This window comes from Dermochelys coriacea, chromosome 1, assembly GCF_009764565.3.
Source record: "Dermochelys coriacea isolate rDerCor1 chromosome 1, rDerCor1.pri.v4, whole genome shotgun sequence".
In the NCBI taxonomy this organism is placed as follows: domain Eukaryota; kingdom Metazoa; phylum Chordata; order Testudines; family Dermochelyidae; genus Dermochelys; species Dermochelys coriacea.
In genome coordinates, this window is record NC_050068.2 from 44868282 (window position 1) to 44884088 (window position 15807).

The window sequence follows — 15807 nt, forward strand, 5'->3', positions numbered from 1 at the left end:
ACACACAGGTGTGATCTGCATGCTTGTAGGCTGGTTGTGAGCATCCCAGGCTGGGAGCTACAGCAGTAAGGCATTGTAAGGCACCTATGGATGCAGGACAAGGGGTGACACAACCCCTCACTGGTCTGGAATTGCATCCCAGAACTTGACAGAGGCCCAGGCACATAACATGAAGAGAAAAATATCTTCAGTATTGAACAAGACTCAAGTGAAGATCACTATGGTGAAACTTATCTTGTTTACAATATTGTTTGTGATACAACAAATCTGGAAAGTGGGTTTAGATTTTCATTGCATTTGCATGCATTTTACAAGAACTTTCAGTTTTGTGATATTGAATTTTTCCCTCGGTTGTTCTTGATTCAAACAGAAGTTGGTCCAGTGAAATCATGAACCTGCAGATTTTGCTTCCTTAGTATGCCAGAAGGCAAAATAAACTGTTTTATAATCTTAGCTAAAGATCCATATGATTGCTTAGGCTGTTACTTATGGGAAAACAAAATATACAGATTACTAGGTCTAGGACCTAATGGAATGGATGCGTATGTGTTCAGATGCAGCAGCTACATCAGTCTATACATCAGAATCCTAACCCTTTCACTTTCACACTAGACAGATGCACCAGAGTTGATGTATTGGCAAATTCTGCAGATCTTTTTCTTTTTTCAGGTAATCTTTTATCCTTAACCTTCTATCTACTGGGCCATGTCCTATCAAGAGCAACAATCTAGGATCTGGCCAGCACATCTAGTGAGGGCTTAACCAGATCTTAAAAAGGTTGCTCTTCATCTTACAAAGAATGACTCCTGCTTGAGGGCATAAAGCTGCCTTTTCAGCAAGGTTGGGTAGTGTTTCCCTGTGCCAAATCTGGCTCATGGCAGGGTCCTCCTGATGATCAGAACTAGCTGGTATCAGAAAGAAATTGCCCTGGTGGTAGAGTACTAGAATGTGTGGGTTTTCCATCATCTTCTGAAGCTTTTTGACATTACCCACTGCTGGAATGCGAGTTGGACAGATAACTGAGGTATTCCAGTCTGATGAATTCCTATTTTCTTATGCATGTGCTCAGATTTTTCTGTAAAGTTCTATAACTGTAACTTGTGATTAACTAGAGAGAGAAATATATCCCTAAATTGAAGGTGATGAATTAATTTACATACATTCTTTGTAAAGAGACACAATACTGAGTTAAAATGGGTAGAATGGACTTTTATTTTCATTCATTCTTCAATAATACCACACAATTAGATAGCAACATCTGAAAAAAAATCTTGAAATAATTTAAAACAAAAGGCACAGAAGAATAAATCCGATAAACTAACCACAAGATCATAAGAGAACCCCCACCCAAAAAAACATTGGGGCCCCTTTGGAACAAGTTTCTGTCACAAGACATTGTGATCAAAAGCTGTTGCCCAGTGGAACAAAATATATAGCACAACTTAAGCTTAACCATGCTTTCATGATACAAAAGAAAAAAAAAAGGGTAAAAGTTTGATTTTTGCTCAGATTTTGAATAGGATGTCACTTCAAATGAAATATTTTAATTTCAACATACCGGTCAATGTATTTCCTAAATGCTATGCAAAGATGTAGTTGGCAAAACTTGTTCTCATCTCAGCTAGGGATATCAAAGAAATGTAGCCTCTGATTGCTTCAAAAACAAATATTCTCTATACAGTAATATACTGCATGGGCGGATTGAGTTGTGTCCTGATGGTGTGAAAGCAAACAAATATCATATACCACAGAGAGGAATAAAACTACTTCAGTCATAAGAGCTTTTAAATTTTTTGCAAGAGATGGTAGCTTTATTTTTTAAACGAAGCTACTGGAATCAGTGGCATGCGATAATATGCCCCAATAGGATAGCCGCTAAGTCTGAAAATAAAGTTCATGCTTCACAATTGAAATATGCAGTGATTATGAAATACATTCGCTGATAATTAATACCATCATTATTACAATAGAGAGGTCATTTATAAATTAGTTCAGATTCTGAACTTGGTTTCTAAATGGAACGCTTTTTCAAGTACACAGAACATTAACAATGTACAGATTTTTCTCCAGATCAGCACACTAGTTGGTGTGCTTTTACAAAAGGACGCTTATCCTGCAAACATTATGGTCAAAGCAAAACCTGCAAGTGATAAGTTTGCTTTAAAAATGCTAAACATAATTAAAAGATATAAAATATTATAGTTGTCAACAATCGAGTGGCAAGTGTTTGCCAAAAAAAAATGATTTCTCAAATACAAAACAGATCTTTTCAACATTTTATACGAAGGCATTTGTCAGCAAATAACAGAATAAGTAAAACTTTGCAGCTCCTTTTGCATTTGGAGTCCCACCTCCTTGCTTTTAAATGGTAATGTACACTGTCATAAACAGCTTTCTTCTTTTTTTTTTTAAATACCTCTCTGATTTACAGGTTGAGTCACAATAATGTTTGTTAGTCACAAGAATAAAAAGAGCTACTGACAATCACAATATAAACTGTAAAAATGGTTTTAGTAAAAATGTTCATCAAAATTTTCTGACATAGGAAAACATTCATTTGGAAAGTAAACTCTAATACAACAGGCCGTTCGATCAGAGGTGACCCGGGCATTTTTATTGTTGCCAGCATTCAGACTGATTACTTCCATATTCCTTTGCATTATAGGATACAAACTTTTGTAATATATTAAATCGATTTCTAGCAAAGAGTCCGATTATTGCACTTTATAAAAATTCCAGTAACATCAGGCTTTTGTCCCACTCTTTTGTGAACACTGATGACCTGCAACAAAAACCATGGGACCAAACCCTTCCTTATGAGTAAAACAGGTGCTTGAATGGTTTTAACATACTGGAACAAACTGAAAATATTTACAAAAAATGAAAAATGCATTCATTTTTACACCAATTTTGATTCACAGCAGTAACGGGTAGGACTTTAATTGCATTACTGACATGAACCTTCTCTCAAGGAGAGAATACATAGCTTACCATTTTATGTTTCAATTTGGAAAAAATACTAGGAGAAACCAGAAATACTACAGAATTCTTCTGCTGACTGTCAGAATTACTGTCTGGGAAGAATGACAATAACACCTTAATGTGCACGTGCCAGCAACAATGAGCACAATAAACTTGGTAGATATGGCTGTTTCAAGATGGCAACATACGTACAGTAAAAAGGTTGAGAATCCCCCCCCCTTTAAAAAAATGAACATAGCAGTTTTTGGCCCTGCTTATTACCAGCTGTATCAGTAGAAAAAAAATGGAGGCTTTGTTCCAGCCATGTAGAAAATCAGCTACTCGAACCAAAGCTGTTTTACAAATCTATATGAGGCTTCCAGGCCAGCAAACAACAGTCAAAGTTACTTTGTTCCTCTGCTCCTTCAGCATAGGAACTAGTGAGGAATGGCTCATGCCCACTGTGGATAGTCCATTTACAGCGACAATCATGTCACCACACCTAAAAAAGGAAACAAAATGGAAAGTAGCTGATGAACAATGATGGTGCACAACAACTAACACAACAATGAGTAACAGACAGCATTTCATAGTTAGGGCCTCAGGTTTCTGTTGGACTTGAAGTTCAGCTGCAAGAGCTAAAAGCATTCAATTAAAAAAATGAAGTCTGACCACCCATTGTTAAGTAGTATGGGGAATTCTTGAACCCCTGGGGTTCAGCTCTGGCATAATTCCAACACTAGCTTTAAGAGTTTGCCTGTGGAAAGATACCAGGATTGATGCAAGAGTGGGAGAGGGAAAGAGAAAAAGTAATCATTTATTGGGGCTAAGAAGGAGTATATATATATATATACACACAGACTTATAATATAAATGTTTATATGATAAAATATATATATACACGTTTATAGGGTTAACACATATTTACATATGATTTGCATTTATTGTAGCTGGAAAAAGCAGTGACACCTATACTTAAGATTGTTCAACACTTTCCAACATAAGACCCTGTTTTCCGTTGCTTATAACTTTACCTAACTTAACCATTCAAGCTAAAGTTTCCCATTCCAGGTGTCTGCCTCAGGGTGTGTGTGTGTGTGTAGCCTAAATGGCTAAGTTTTGTAAAATTACACACACACACACTCTCTCTCTCTCTCTGAGGCAGACACCTGGCATGGGAAACTTTAGCTTGAATGGTTAAGTCTGGTAAAGTGTATATATAGGAAAGTTTCAACTAAAATGGTTCAACTATTTCCAAAAATGAGGTTAAAGGAAAATATGTTGTTTTGCCCACGTTAAAAAAATTCCTACAACCATTTCGTTGAGAAGACCTACTGTCCCTATATTTTGGAGCAGGGATTTAAAATTAGGCAGGGAAAGCACCTTTTGCCATCAATGTGAAAATTTGCCCAAATTTGGTCAAGTTATCAACATCTGAAAAATCTCAGTTTGTACATGCTTGGTAGAGACTTGTTTGAGTTTACCAGCTACATTCTCTTTAGATTCTTTCTGCACTCAGCATGCTCTATCTCAGCAGTTCTCAAACTGTGGGTTGGGACCCCAAAGTGGGTTGGCACCCAATTAAAAAGTCAACCTCAGGGCTGGCTTAGAATTGCTGAGGCCCAGAGCCAAAGCCAAAGCCCGAGCCCCACCGCCCGGGGCTGATGCCCAAGGGCTTCAACCCTGGACAGCTGGGCTAGGTTACAGGCCTCTGTCCCCACACTGCTCCTATCTGTGACTTGATAGTATATGTTCTACTCCCACAGGGCTACTGAGCATGCTCCAGCACTGCGTTGCAGGGGATGAGCAGTAATTTCCCTGTAATTGTTTCTCCTGAATATTGGGGACACCAGAATTCTCTGTCCTTTATTCTCAATATTCCTTTTGCTCCTGTATAGGCAGGGTAGGAGAAAGCAGCCTGACTCAGAGTGGTGAGGAGCAGAGCAAGGGGGAAGCATATTTCCTAACTTTTAAGGTTGCAAAGTCAAGAATTCAATGCTCTTTTAATATAGTTGTTTTTAATGTAATTGTATATTAAAATAAAAATAGCAACTTATAGTACCATAAAACAAAAAATACCGTATGCTTAAGAGCCTGAGAATGTTATTTTATTTGATATTTAAGGGCCTTTAAAACTTGTTAGGATACTGGTATACAGTCTTAATGCGTATGAGCAGGGAAATCCTATTCTCAGGAATAAGGCATGCAGAATGATAAAACGAATTTTCTTCTTAAGCTACTTTGTAACAAAATAGAAATAAGAGATTATTGCATAGTAAACCTCCAAGAGTCATACAGAGCTCTGAAAACCACACAGCATCACTCTTAGCAGCTTAGCTATTGCTATGATCTGAGTCATAAGATGGCCTCTAGTCACTGCCATGTCATTGGAAACATGCATTAAGCTGTTCTGAAAATAAATTAAGCCTTCCTCATTTTGTAATCATCACATGATTCATATCTACGTTGTATGTAAAACAAATATGGTATGATCTTCTACTCATGTTTTCAAACCTTTGTAATGTCCAATTTATCGACAAGGAACACTTTAATAGGCATTTCAAATCCTGCATCTGGAGGGACCCTAAATTCAGCCAAAATGAACATCCCAAATGCCAGATTTGGGGATCCTCTTAAAGTGCCAGATTTGAAAATTGGAACCTGCATGTTGATTGCCTCTCACAGTGATCTTGACTAGATACCGCTCTAGCCTCTCCTCCACCTGCTTCCCCACTTCTCTATTATAAAATGAAGTCCTCTAGCTTTTGTAATCCTCCTCAAAGTAGGCAGAGAGCATTATACAACATGCTCACTTCCCTACTCTAGGCTCCAAATCCTGGGCAAGACATTTCCCCCCTATGCTGGGTCTTGGCCTAATGGAAGAGTCAAGGAATCAGTAGAGGTGATGGGGGAGATGGGTCAGATCAGCACCACTGGCTGATGGTGGAATGTATTTCCAAAGACAGGTGGGGGAAGGAAGAATGACTGGGACTAGATGCTCCCACAAGTTCTGACTGATCCCACTTCCCCCAGCCAAAAATCCTTCTGACTTCTCAGCACTGCACCTAGTAGACTTGCCAAGCTGCTTTAGGGAGTTGGCCAGCTCCCAAAAAATACCTGGATATTAGTCAGTGCCCCAAGAGTTATATGTAATGTAATGAATCACTTCATGCAATATGCCTTATCACTCTGTCCATCCAATTTCTAATACCATTTAAAAAGAGGCGGTAGCACTTACTTTAACCTTCCATCAAAGTATGCTGGAGTTCCTAGAACAATCGTTTTAATGAAGAAAGGCTGGTTTGTGTGATTCTCCTCATATCCACCAACGATGCTAAAGCCCCAACTTCCTAAATTGCTCCTCCGTAGCACTACATCATGGCAGCTATGTAGGCCGCTGTGGGGTGAGATTATAGTGTGGAAGGAGAAAAAACACATGCCATGTAAATATTTTCATGTTATGTGCAACATTTACTCTATTGCATCACTGCAATAAGCATGAAAGAGAAGGGGGTAATGGTGGGTAAAGGATGGTAATCAACAGTGTTCCCAGGATGAATCATTTTGTAATATTTAACCATCTTGACTACTGTGTGCTTAAAATTACAAAAAAACTCTGGAGGTAAAAATGTATTAAACATAAAGAATGTACTGTTGGAATTACTGGTTAAATACAGTTACTTCTAGAAAGTGACACTTCTAAATGATGTTGTGGGGGTTTATAATTATCCTCTCCCCCACCCCACCAGCTTCCATATCCAATATGTTTCATTTGCAAAATGAAAGATGATTTTTCTGTGAGTTTAGTATTTTCCATCTTGAATTTAGGACCTGAAAACCCATCTGTTTTCTTTCTGCCTCTTCCTGGTTCATCACTACAAGTAATGAAAATTTTGCAATCAGATGACAGTTTTTCGGATGATGCAAAAGGCAGAGTATAAATAAACTAGATTGCATTCGAGTAGCTGTATTGGCTTTGAAATACCTACAGTAGTGAAACAAGTAGTAATAAAACAAGGAGATATGACTGAAAAATGCACAAAGAGAAAAACTGTTGGGTAAAAATGTGCCATATTATTTTATTTATATATATTATATATTAGGGCTGTCAAGTGATTAAAAAAATTAATTGCGATTAATCATAATAGAATATAATTTATTAAAATATTTTGGATGTTTTCTACATTTTCAAATATATTGATTTCAGTTACAACACAGAATATAAAGTGTACAGTGCTCACTTTATGTTTATTTTTATTACAAATATTTGCACTGTAAAAAACAAAATAGTATTTTTTAATTCCCCCATAAAAAGTACTGTAGTGCAATCTCTTTATATGAAAGTTCAACTTGCAAAATGTAGAATTATGTAAACCAAAAACAAAAAAACCCCAACAACCTCCATTCAAAAATAAAACAATGTAAAACTTTAGAGCCTACAAGTCCACTCAGTCCTATTTCTTGTTCAGCCAATCGCTCAGACAAATTTGTTTACATTTGGAGGAGGTAATGTTGCCCGCTTCTTATTTACAGTGTCACCTGAAAGTGAGAACTAGTATTCGCATGGCACTGTTGTAGCTAGTGTCACAAGATATTTATGTGCCAGATGCTCTAAAGATTCATATGTCCCTTCATGCTTCAACCACCATTCCAGAGGATGTGTGTCCATGATGATGACGGATTCTGCTTGATAACGATCCAAAGCAGTGCAGACCAACTCATGTTCATTTTCATCATCTGAATCAGATGCCCACCAGCAGAAGGTTGATTTTCTTTTTTGGTGATTCAGGTTCTATAGTTTCCACATCTGAGTGTTGCTCTTTTAAGACTTCTGAAAGCATGCTCCACACCTCGTCCCCCTCAGATTTTGGAAGGCACTTCAGATTCTTAAATCTTGGGTCGAGTGCTGTAGCTACCTTTAGAAATCTCACACTGTACATTCTTTGCATTTTGTGAAATCTGCAGTGAGTGTTCTTAAAATGAAAAACGTGCTGGGTCATCATCTGAGACTGCTAGAACAAGAAATATATGGCAGAATGCAGGTAAAACAGAGCAGGAAACTTACAATTGTCCCCCACGGAGTTCAGTCACAAATTTAACACATTTTTTAATGAGCATAATCAGCATGGAAGCATGTCCTCTGGAATGCTGGCCAAAGCATGAAGGGGCATACAAATGCTTAGCATATCTGGCACGTAAATACCTTGCAATGCCAGCTACAAAAGTGCCATGAGTATGCCTGTTCTCACTTTCAGGTGACATTGTAAATAAGAAGCGGGCAGCATTATCTCCCATAAATGTAAACAAACTTGTTTGTCTTAGCAATTGGCTGAACAAGAAGTAGGACTGAGTGGACTTGTAGGCGCTAAAATTGTATATTGTTTTATTTTTGAGTGCAGTTATATAACAAAAAAAAATCTACATTTGTAAGTTGCACAATAAAGAGATTGCATTATAGTATTTGTATGAGACAAACTGGAATTAATTTGCAAACTGGACACCATCAAATTAGGCCTGAATAGAGACTGGGAGTGGATGGGTCATTACAAAACCTAATTTCACCATACTAATTTCCCCCTACTGTTTCTCACACTTTCTTATCAACTGTTTGAAATGGGCCACTCTCATTACCACTACAAAAGTGATTTTTCCTCCCTTGATATTCTACTGTTAATTGAATTGTCTCATTAGACTGACCCCCAAGTTGGTAAGGCAACTCCCATCTTTTCATGTACTATGTATATATATACACCTGCTACTGTATTTTCCACTCCATCCATCTGATGAAGTGGGTTCTAGCCCACGAAAGCTTATGCCCAAATAAATTTGTTAGTCTCTAAGGTACCACAAGGACTCCTCATTGTTTTTTCTAATACAGACTAACATGGCTACCACTCTGAAACCTGAAAAATACTATTTCTTTTGTTTATTTTCACAGTGCAAATATATGTAATAAAAAAATAATAACAAAGTGAGCACTGTCCACTTTGTATTCTGTGTTGCTGAAATCAATATATTTGAAAATGTAGAAAAATATCCAAAATATTTAATACATTTCAATTGGTATTCTATTGTTTAATAGTGTGATTAAAACAACTCAAAAAATTAATCACAATTAATCGCTAATCGCATGAGTTAACTGCAATTAATCAATAGGCCTAACATGAGTCACTTTCCTGACCATAACCACATTTTTAAAAGTGGTAATGCATATCCTAAAGTGTTCAATTAAAGAATATTTTTCTTTTCATAGAAAATCTTTATTCAAATCCAGAGAATCAGAAAATGTTGAGGTAGGCCTAACCGTTGCTTATCTACATTAATCATGTTGTGCCATGCATTGTAGCATATAAGGCATAATTAAGCAGCAAAATGCGATTGTTTGTAGTATGTGAGCAATAAATGATTGCCAGCTATTGTTAAGCAGAGTTATTTATCAGACTTGAAAGCAGTTTACTGTAACTGTATAACTCACAAGACATTATGACTGTTTTACAGGAAGTTGCATACAGACATCTTGTACAGAAAAACCTACAGGAAATCTATGAGGGCCTGATCCTGAAAGGCTTTTTTACCAAGGGAAGTGGCTTGTTACTGTGTATAATTATATTAACTTCAGATTTATATTATGGTCTCAATGCTGACTGTCAGATTTGGTTTCTCCCATGGTTAGTTGCAATGGGAGATTAACATGGGACATGATGTGAATGTATCTGACATGACCCCATGTATGGTCACGCTCAAGCCATGCACACAAAACTGATACTGAACTCAAATCAATCCTGTAGGATCATCAGAGGGACTTTGAGAGCGACTCCCACATTGTCGCTATACTGCCTTGCGGGGATTGCATCACCATCAGTGAGGCGGAATGCCTTCAGTAAAAAGGAGACACAAAAACAGGTGCATGTTTCAAGACAGCCACTGAATGGACACATTCCACCACCCAAGAGGCTGAAGTCCAGAAAGAGCTTTGCCTCTGTAAGTTCCTTACCCCAAAATACCACTGTGGAAGGCTACAGAGTAACAACATGGGGGGGGGACACCAATGATCTTGGAGAACCTGGTTCTTTCAGAACAACTCTCTCCAGCTGCTGACCTCAGATGAAAACAATGGTGTACTCTAAATTGAGTGAGAGCTGGGGTGGCAAAGACTGGTAACAATATGACCAAGTGGAAGCCGATGAACGACCGCAGATGTGAATGTGGAGAGCCTAGGCAAAACACTTGAACGCTGCCACAGTGCCCCGTCAACATCCCTTACTCCAGAGGAACTACTCGAGATAAATGACAACAACAAATCTTGGCTGTGGTTTTGGAGCAATAAGCTATGATGATGACTTCAGGATTTCATTCTGTTACCATCACGTTCTACATTCTCTCTGTGGTTACATCTGCAAACCGTGGGTGTAATCCTGGAAACCCTTACTATTAAGGATAGGGCTTACTATGATGCACAGTGTGATTGAAGTTAACAGGACTATGCACAGTAACAAACACTATCCTTGGTAATAAGCGTTTCCCAGAATTAGGCCCACAGTTTGTCGATATAGCTTCCAGAGAGTGAAGAATGGGATGATAAGTGAAATCTGGTGGTATCAGTCAGGCCAAAAGTTAGGAAAAGAAAGAGGGTTTGCAGTGGGTGTATTTGTGCTCCATGGAGTTGGTGGTTGGTTTTCTGAGTTATATATGTGAGATTTGTGAATGAAGATTGGTCTGTTCTAACTTCTTTCTGCATGTGTGCCTAAAACCTGTGTGATAAAAGTCAATGATTAGTGAAGGTTATATCCTTCATTCTATGAAGTTATTCATTTGCCTTTCTAAACTTTGTTTTGTATATTAATATAGGGTGATTTGGGTAAGTGCTCTATGTTTCCTGTTTAAAACTCGGGCTTAACTTAGGGATCAAAAGGACAGTTTACATTCATTGGGGGAATTGAATTGGTTAGAGTTAGACTTTTCCCAAGGTTTCTGAAGGGATAATCAGTGTTTTCTATCTCCTGGCTGGCTAACAGGATATTTTGCTGTACAATCCTTTGTAAGTGGATTGTAAATTGAATGTGGCTGCAATAGATAGGCAGCAATAGGGTGAAGCAGGTGCTGTAACGAAGCTGTTCTCCACTTTAGAGTTTAAACAACATTATATTACTTAAAACTGCTGCAGCAGCACAAAGTAAAACTCCACTAAAAAATAACTGTTATTGTATCTGAACGCATGTATAAGAAAGAAACCCTTCAAAGTGTTGCTTCAGCCCTATGTACGTCACACAAATATTTTATAGCAAACTGAAAAATGTCAGGAGAGTGACACAGCCAAATGCGGGAGTTAATATTAAAACAGCAGTGTAAACATGAGTTTAAACAGATCATTCATTAACTAGTACCTTGGAAGCCCCAGCCACATGACCCAGGAGGGTGACCAGCTAGCATCATATTCATTTTCGCTGATTGTGCTTGGTTGTTCCTCATTACTCTGGGTTTGTTCTTCAACAATCTGGACCTCCAATGTTTTGAGTGTCACCACTGAAGAGGTAGCACTGGCTTTGAGCATAGCCACTGCCTCACTATGACTTAGATTGGTCAGGTCAATACCATTAATATTCAGCAACACATCACCTGTTTAAAAGGCACAAATAAGAGTGTAAGTCATGTGGCCTATCGAACAGTTGTCTTCCTGTGCTAATACCTGGCCTGTACTTATAACACATTACCCAATGCTTGTTCACGTCAATGTGTTATCTCCCTGGGCCTAGACAGTCAGAAACAGTAACTCTCAGAGGTGTGAACTGCAGTGTATTAACTCTGCAGCCTCATACGAACAATTTAAACATTATAATGCGTAAACTATTTCATCGCTGCATATTTCAGCAGAAACAGAAACGCTGTGCTTGGCTAGCGTGCTCTGCTATCATGTAAGTCAGAAGTGGAAATGATCTATTAGGTCAGGCACCACTCTGCATCAGAATAGAACTGACCCCTATAGTATATCCTCCAGTGCTCTGTTCAGTCCACATTTAAATTATTTGAACACTGGAGCTTTTACCTCTCCCACTGGAAACTATTCTCACCATTATGGATTTTTTCCCGGACTTTTCTAGCTTTGTGTTCCTTTTCTTAACGTGTCCCATTCCTCATAATCATCCCTCAGGGTTTAAAGGGAAGGGTGAAAAAGAATGGCAAAAGGTGTAATGTAGCCATGAGAGCGAGGGGAAGCCTTGCAGAAGGTAGCACAGAAATCCTCACATGCACACTTCAATCCTACTGCGTGTCTGTGCTTTGCCAATCGGGAAACACAAAACAGGGATCACAGGAAAGATTAATAAGAAAAAATCAGCTCCGAGGAAGCAAGAGCATCTGTAAAAAGATTATAATGATCTGGAAGGAGTCTAAAATACAAAGATTGCTGAAAACAATTTTCCTTGAGAATATTTTAAAACAAGAAGAGTGTCTCTTATTCTCTGAGCGGTTACAGTGTTCCTGCTGCAGTGCAGAACAAATCAGCAAAATCCAGGACTCAGTTACACAAGATATGAGAATCAATCACTTTCCAGAAACTTGCATAGCAGGGAAAGCTAATTCCTTTTGTAGTTTCGGCTTTAACATCACATAAGGAAGAAAGTCACAATTGTTGCTTCGACAAATGGATTTTTAAATAATGTTTAGAAAAAGATACTGTGCACATTTAAAGTTCCTACCTTATACGGTCATGAAAAATATCCTCCATTACCTCATTTTAAATTTGCACACTTCAGTTACAGTCTAAACTTTGCCCTTATGTCAGTATGGGCCCATAGGATTTCTAAGTCAGTGCAGTACTGCATGGGGTTGCATTATGTATTTATGTGATTTAGGTGCATGTAGAACACATTTTACAAAAAATAGATCAGGAAAATGTCAGGCTGTACCTTAAGCATTATCACATCAGGATTACCAATATCATCCACCCCCATACCACAACGTCATCCACCCCACCCCACACCCCTACTCAATTTCTTTCTCAAAAGCTGGGGATAACAGATGCCTTGTCCTGAAGATCAGCAAGCTCAGTTTAGGTTGGACCAAGGATGGGGAAAGTGAACTACAGAAAGGAGGGTCACTTGCTGAAAATGCTCTGCTATTAGCACAGTTAAACCAGGTGTCATCAGAACAGATCAGTTTAGCTGAGGTACTGAAGATATACACAAGGAAAGAGGTGGTTTCTGAGACAGCTACAGGGCCCAACCCATGAGACCAAAACCAAAAACAGGATGTGTGTGCTGAAGTGAAAAACACCAGACAAGACCCTTAACTCACAGGGGTATTACAGTCAACTTTACACAGCCCTTTCCCAAGCCAGGGGAAAGTGTGGCATTGTACATTGAATTTCCAAGAGTGGAATATTTGAGAGAAGCATTTATCATTGCTACCCTACATCTGTTGAGAAACCTTATGATACCTTGCAAAACAAACTCATCAACAGAATAATTGAAAGATGCACATGCCGCCATTTGAGTCAAAGCCTACCTCGTTTGATCCTGCCATCTCTTGCAAGACAGCCATGAGGTTGCACGCTAGTAACAAAGATTGGTAGTTCACCACTTTTGCTGCCTCTACCTCCTGCTACTGTCATTCCAAGGGATTCATGTGGTTCTTTTTTCACAGTAATGTGCTTTTCTTGGCATGTAACACACTGGGAAAGAATCTGCAAGAAGACAACAACAGACCCTTTATTTAAAAAATTCAAAATTGATGCTTAGTAGGCTCCTAATCTATATTTAGGTAGCTAATGAGAGCAGCCTGATTTTCAAAGGTAAAGAGAACCTGCAGCCAGAGGTGTCCCTAGGGCATGGTGAATTGGGGCGGCTGTCCCAGGCCCCGCGCTTTGGGGGCCCCGTGGCAGCTGCCCCGAATCGTCATACCCTAGGGACAGTTCTGTGTGTGTGTTATGCGGCGGGCGTTAGGCCGGTGCAAGGGGTGTGGGGTTAGGCTGCAGAGGGCCAGGCTAGCCCAGGGGGTTAGTGGGTGGCCTGGCGTTGACAGTGCGGGTCGGGCCCACACTCGGTGGAAAGCAGCAGCAGCAACCCCAGCCCACTCCACTGGCTCTCAGCATCACTCGGGGAGGGGGTGGAAGCCGGAAAGAGGCAGGGCAGGAGCCGAAAGAGGTGGGGTGGAAGCTTGGGGGAAGAGGTGGAGTGGAGGCGGGGCCTGGACCGGGTTCTCGTGGGTCCCAAACCCCCTAGGGATGGCCCTACCTGCAGCCCTGATTGACTGCAGGTGATCAGCACTTTTGAAAAATCAATCCATTTATTTAGGTGCCTACATATGGATTAGGAGTCTAACTTTAAGCATCCATTTTTTAAATCTCATCTAATTTACTTACAATATGCTTAGAGAGAATATCACTGCACTGGATGCTGAAGATCTGCAATGCCAAGTTTTGGTGCTGCTGCACAAAAATCCATATGTTCATATGGCTAGCGTCATGGCACTGAGAAACACAGGACTTCAATGTTTAGGTGGATGTCACACTTACTAAGTGCATCATTTTTGTAAGTATCACATGGACCAAACTCTACAGACTCAATGTGAATTGAAAAAGCATGTGTACTTTAAGGGTCACGAGTCGACACACCTTTTAAACAGTTTGTTTTTATGTATGCACATTTTTCTTTTTCTTTTGCAGCTTGTCTCCAGAATCAGGTTTATCTATATTTGGCTTCACACCATCAGGAGGGTTTAAATTTGAACTAAGGGCTTGTCTACACAGGGAGTTATTCTACAAATTAACTCCATGTGGGGACACTTTTTCTGGAATAAGGTTGCCTTATTCCCAATTAGTTTAATCCACTTTGGAAGTAGATTAGACTAATTTAGCATAAAACACTCTTGTTCCAGAATAAGAGTGTTCCCAAAGGGAGTTATTTTATAATAGCTATTCCAATTTAAATTCACCTTAATCCAAATTAATTTGCCTATGTAGACAAGCCCAAATGTATTTTATTTGCTTAAATGCCTTCCTCCTCACGTACTTACTGATATATTCAAAGCATTCCACATTTACCTCCACTAATCGTCTCAAATCTACAGAAGGTTTAGAGGTAAACTAAAAATACAGAAATAAGAAATTACACCAGTTAATCTTCCAGTGTCAGTTATACCATCTCTTCCCTGCACATGAAAAAAACAGTACCCTTTTATATTTCCAGTACACGTCAGAAGACAGTCTCTACGTAAAAGAATAAATGGACACAAATCAGACGTCAAGAATTATAACATTCAAAAACCAGTTGGAGAACACTTCAATCTCTCGGTCACTCGATTACAGACCTGAGGGTGGCTATCCTTCAACAAAAAAAACTTCAAAACCAGACTCCAATGAGAGACTGCTGAATTGGAATTACTTTGCAAACTGGATGCAATTAATTTAGGCTTGAATAGAGACTGGGAATGGATGAGTCATTACACAAAGTAAAACTATTTCCCCATGTTATTTCTCCCCCCCACCCCACTCCCCACTGTTCCTCAGATGTTCTTGTTAACTGCTGGAAATAGCCTACCTTGCTTGTCACCATGAAAGGTTTTCCTCCTTTCCCCCCCCCCTGCTGCTGGTGATGGCTCATCTTAAGTGATCACTCTTCTTACAGTGTGTATGATAAAACCCATTGTTTCATGTTCTCTGTGTGTGTATATAAATCTCCCCTCTGTATTTTCCACCAAATGCATCAGATGAAGTGAGCTGTAGCTTATTATGCTCAAATAAATTTGTTAGTCTCTAAGGTGCCACAAGTACTCCTTTTCTTTTTAGTATTAGAGTGGCTGACACATACTACTGTACACATATTAAAGGCAGTTTATTTTTAATTCCAT

At 39.1% G+C, this 15807-nt stretch overlaps 1 protein-coding gene across 10 annotated transcripts in view; it reads right to left on the reverse strand.

Annotated features, from left to right (window-relative positions):
• Positions 1-1188: 1188 nt before the first annotated feature.
• Positions 1189-15807, reverse strand: part of LNX2 (ligand of numb-protein X 2) — a 100932-nt gene continuing 86313 nt past the window's right edge. For 9 of the 10 annotated variants that reach the window (XM_038377002.2, XM_038377044.2, XM_038377063.2 and 6 more), the window contains 4 exons: positions 13465-13642; positions 11346-11577; positions 6200-6358; positions 1189-3463 (listed from right to left, as the gene is read on the reverse strand). In XM_038377002.2, the coding sequence (XP_038232930.1) occupies positions 3328-3463; positions 6200-6358; positions 11346-11577; positions 13465-13642 (705 nt within the window). In that variant the 3' untranslated portion in view covers positions 1189-3327. Of the gene's footprint in view, positions 3464-6199; positions 6359-9143; positions 9837-11345; positions 11578-13464; positions 13643-15807 lie in introns of those variants that run through there. The other variant, XM_043504339.1, reaches the window with a different exon arrangement.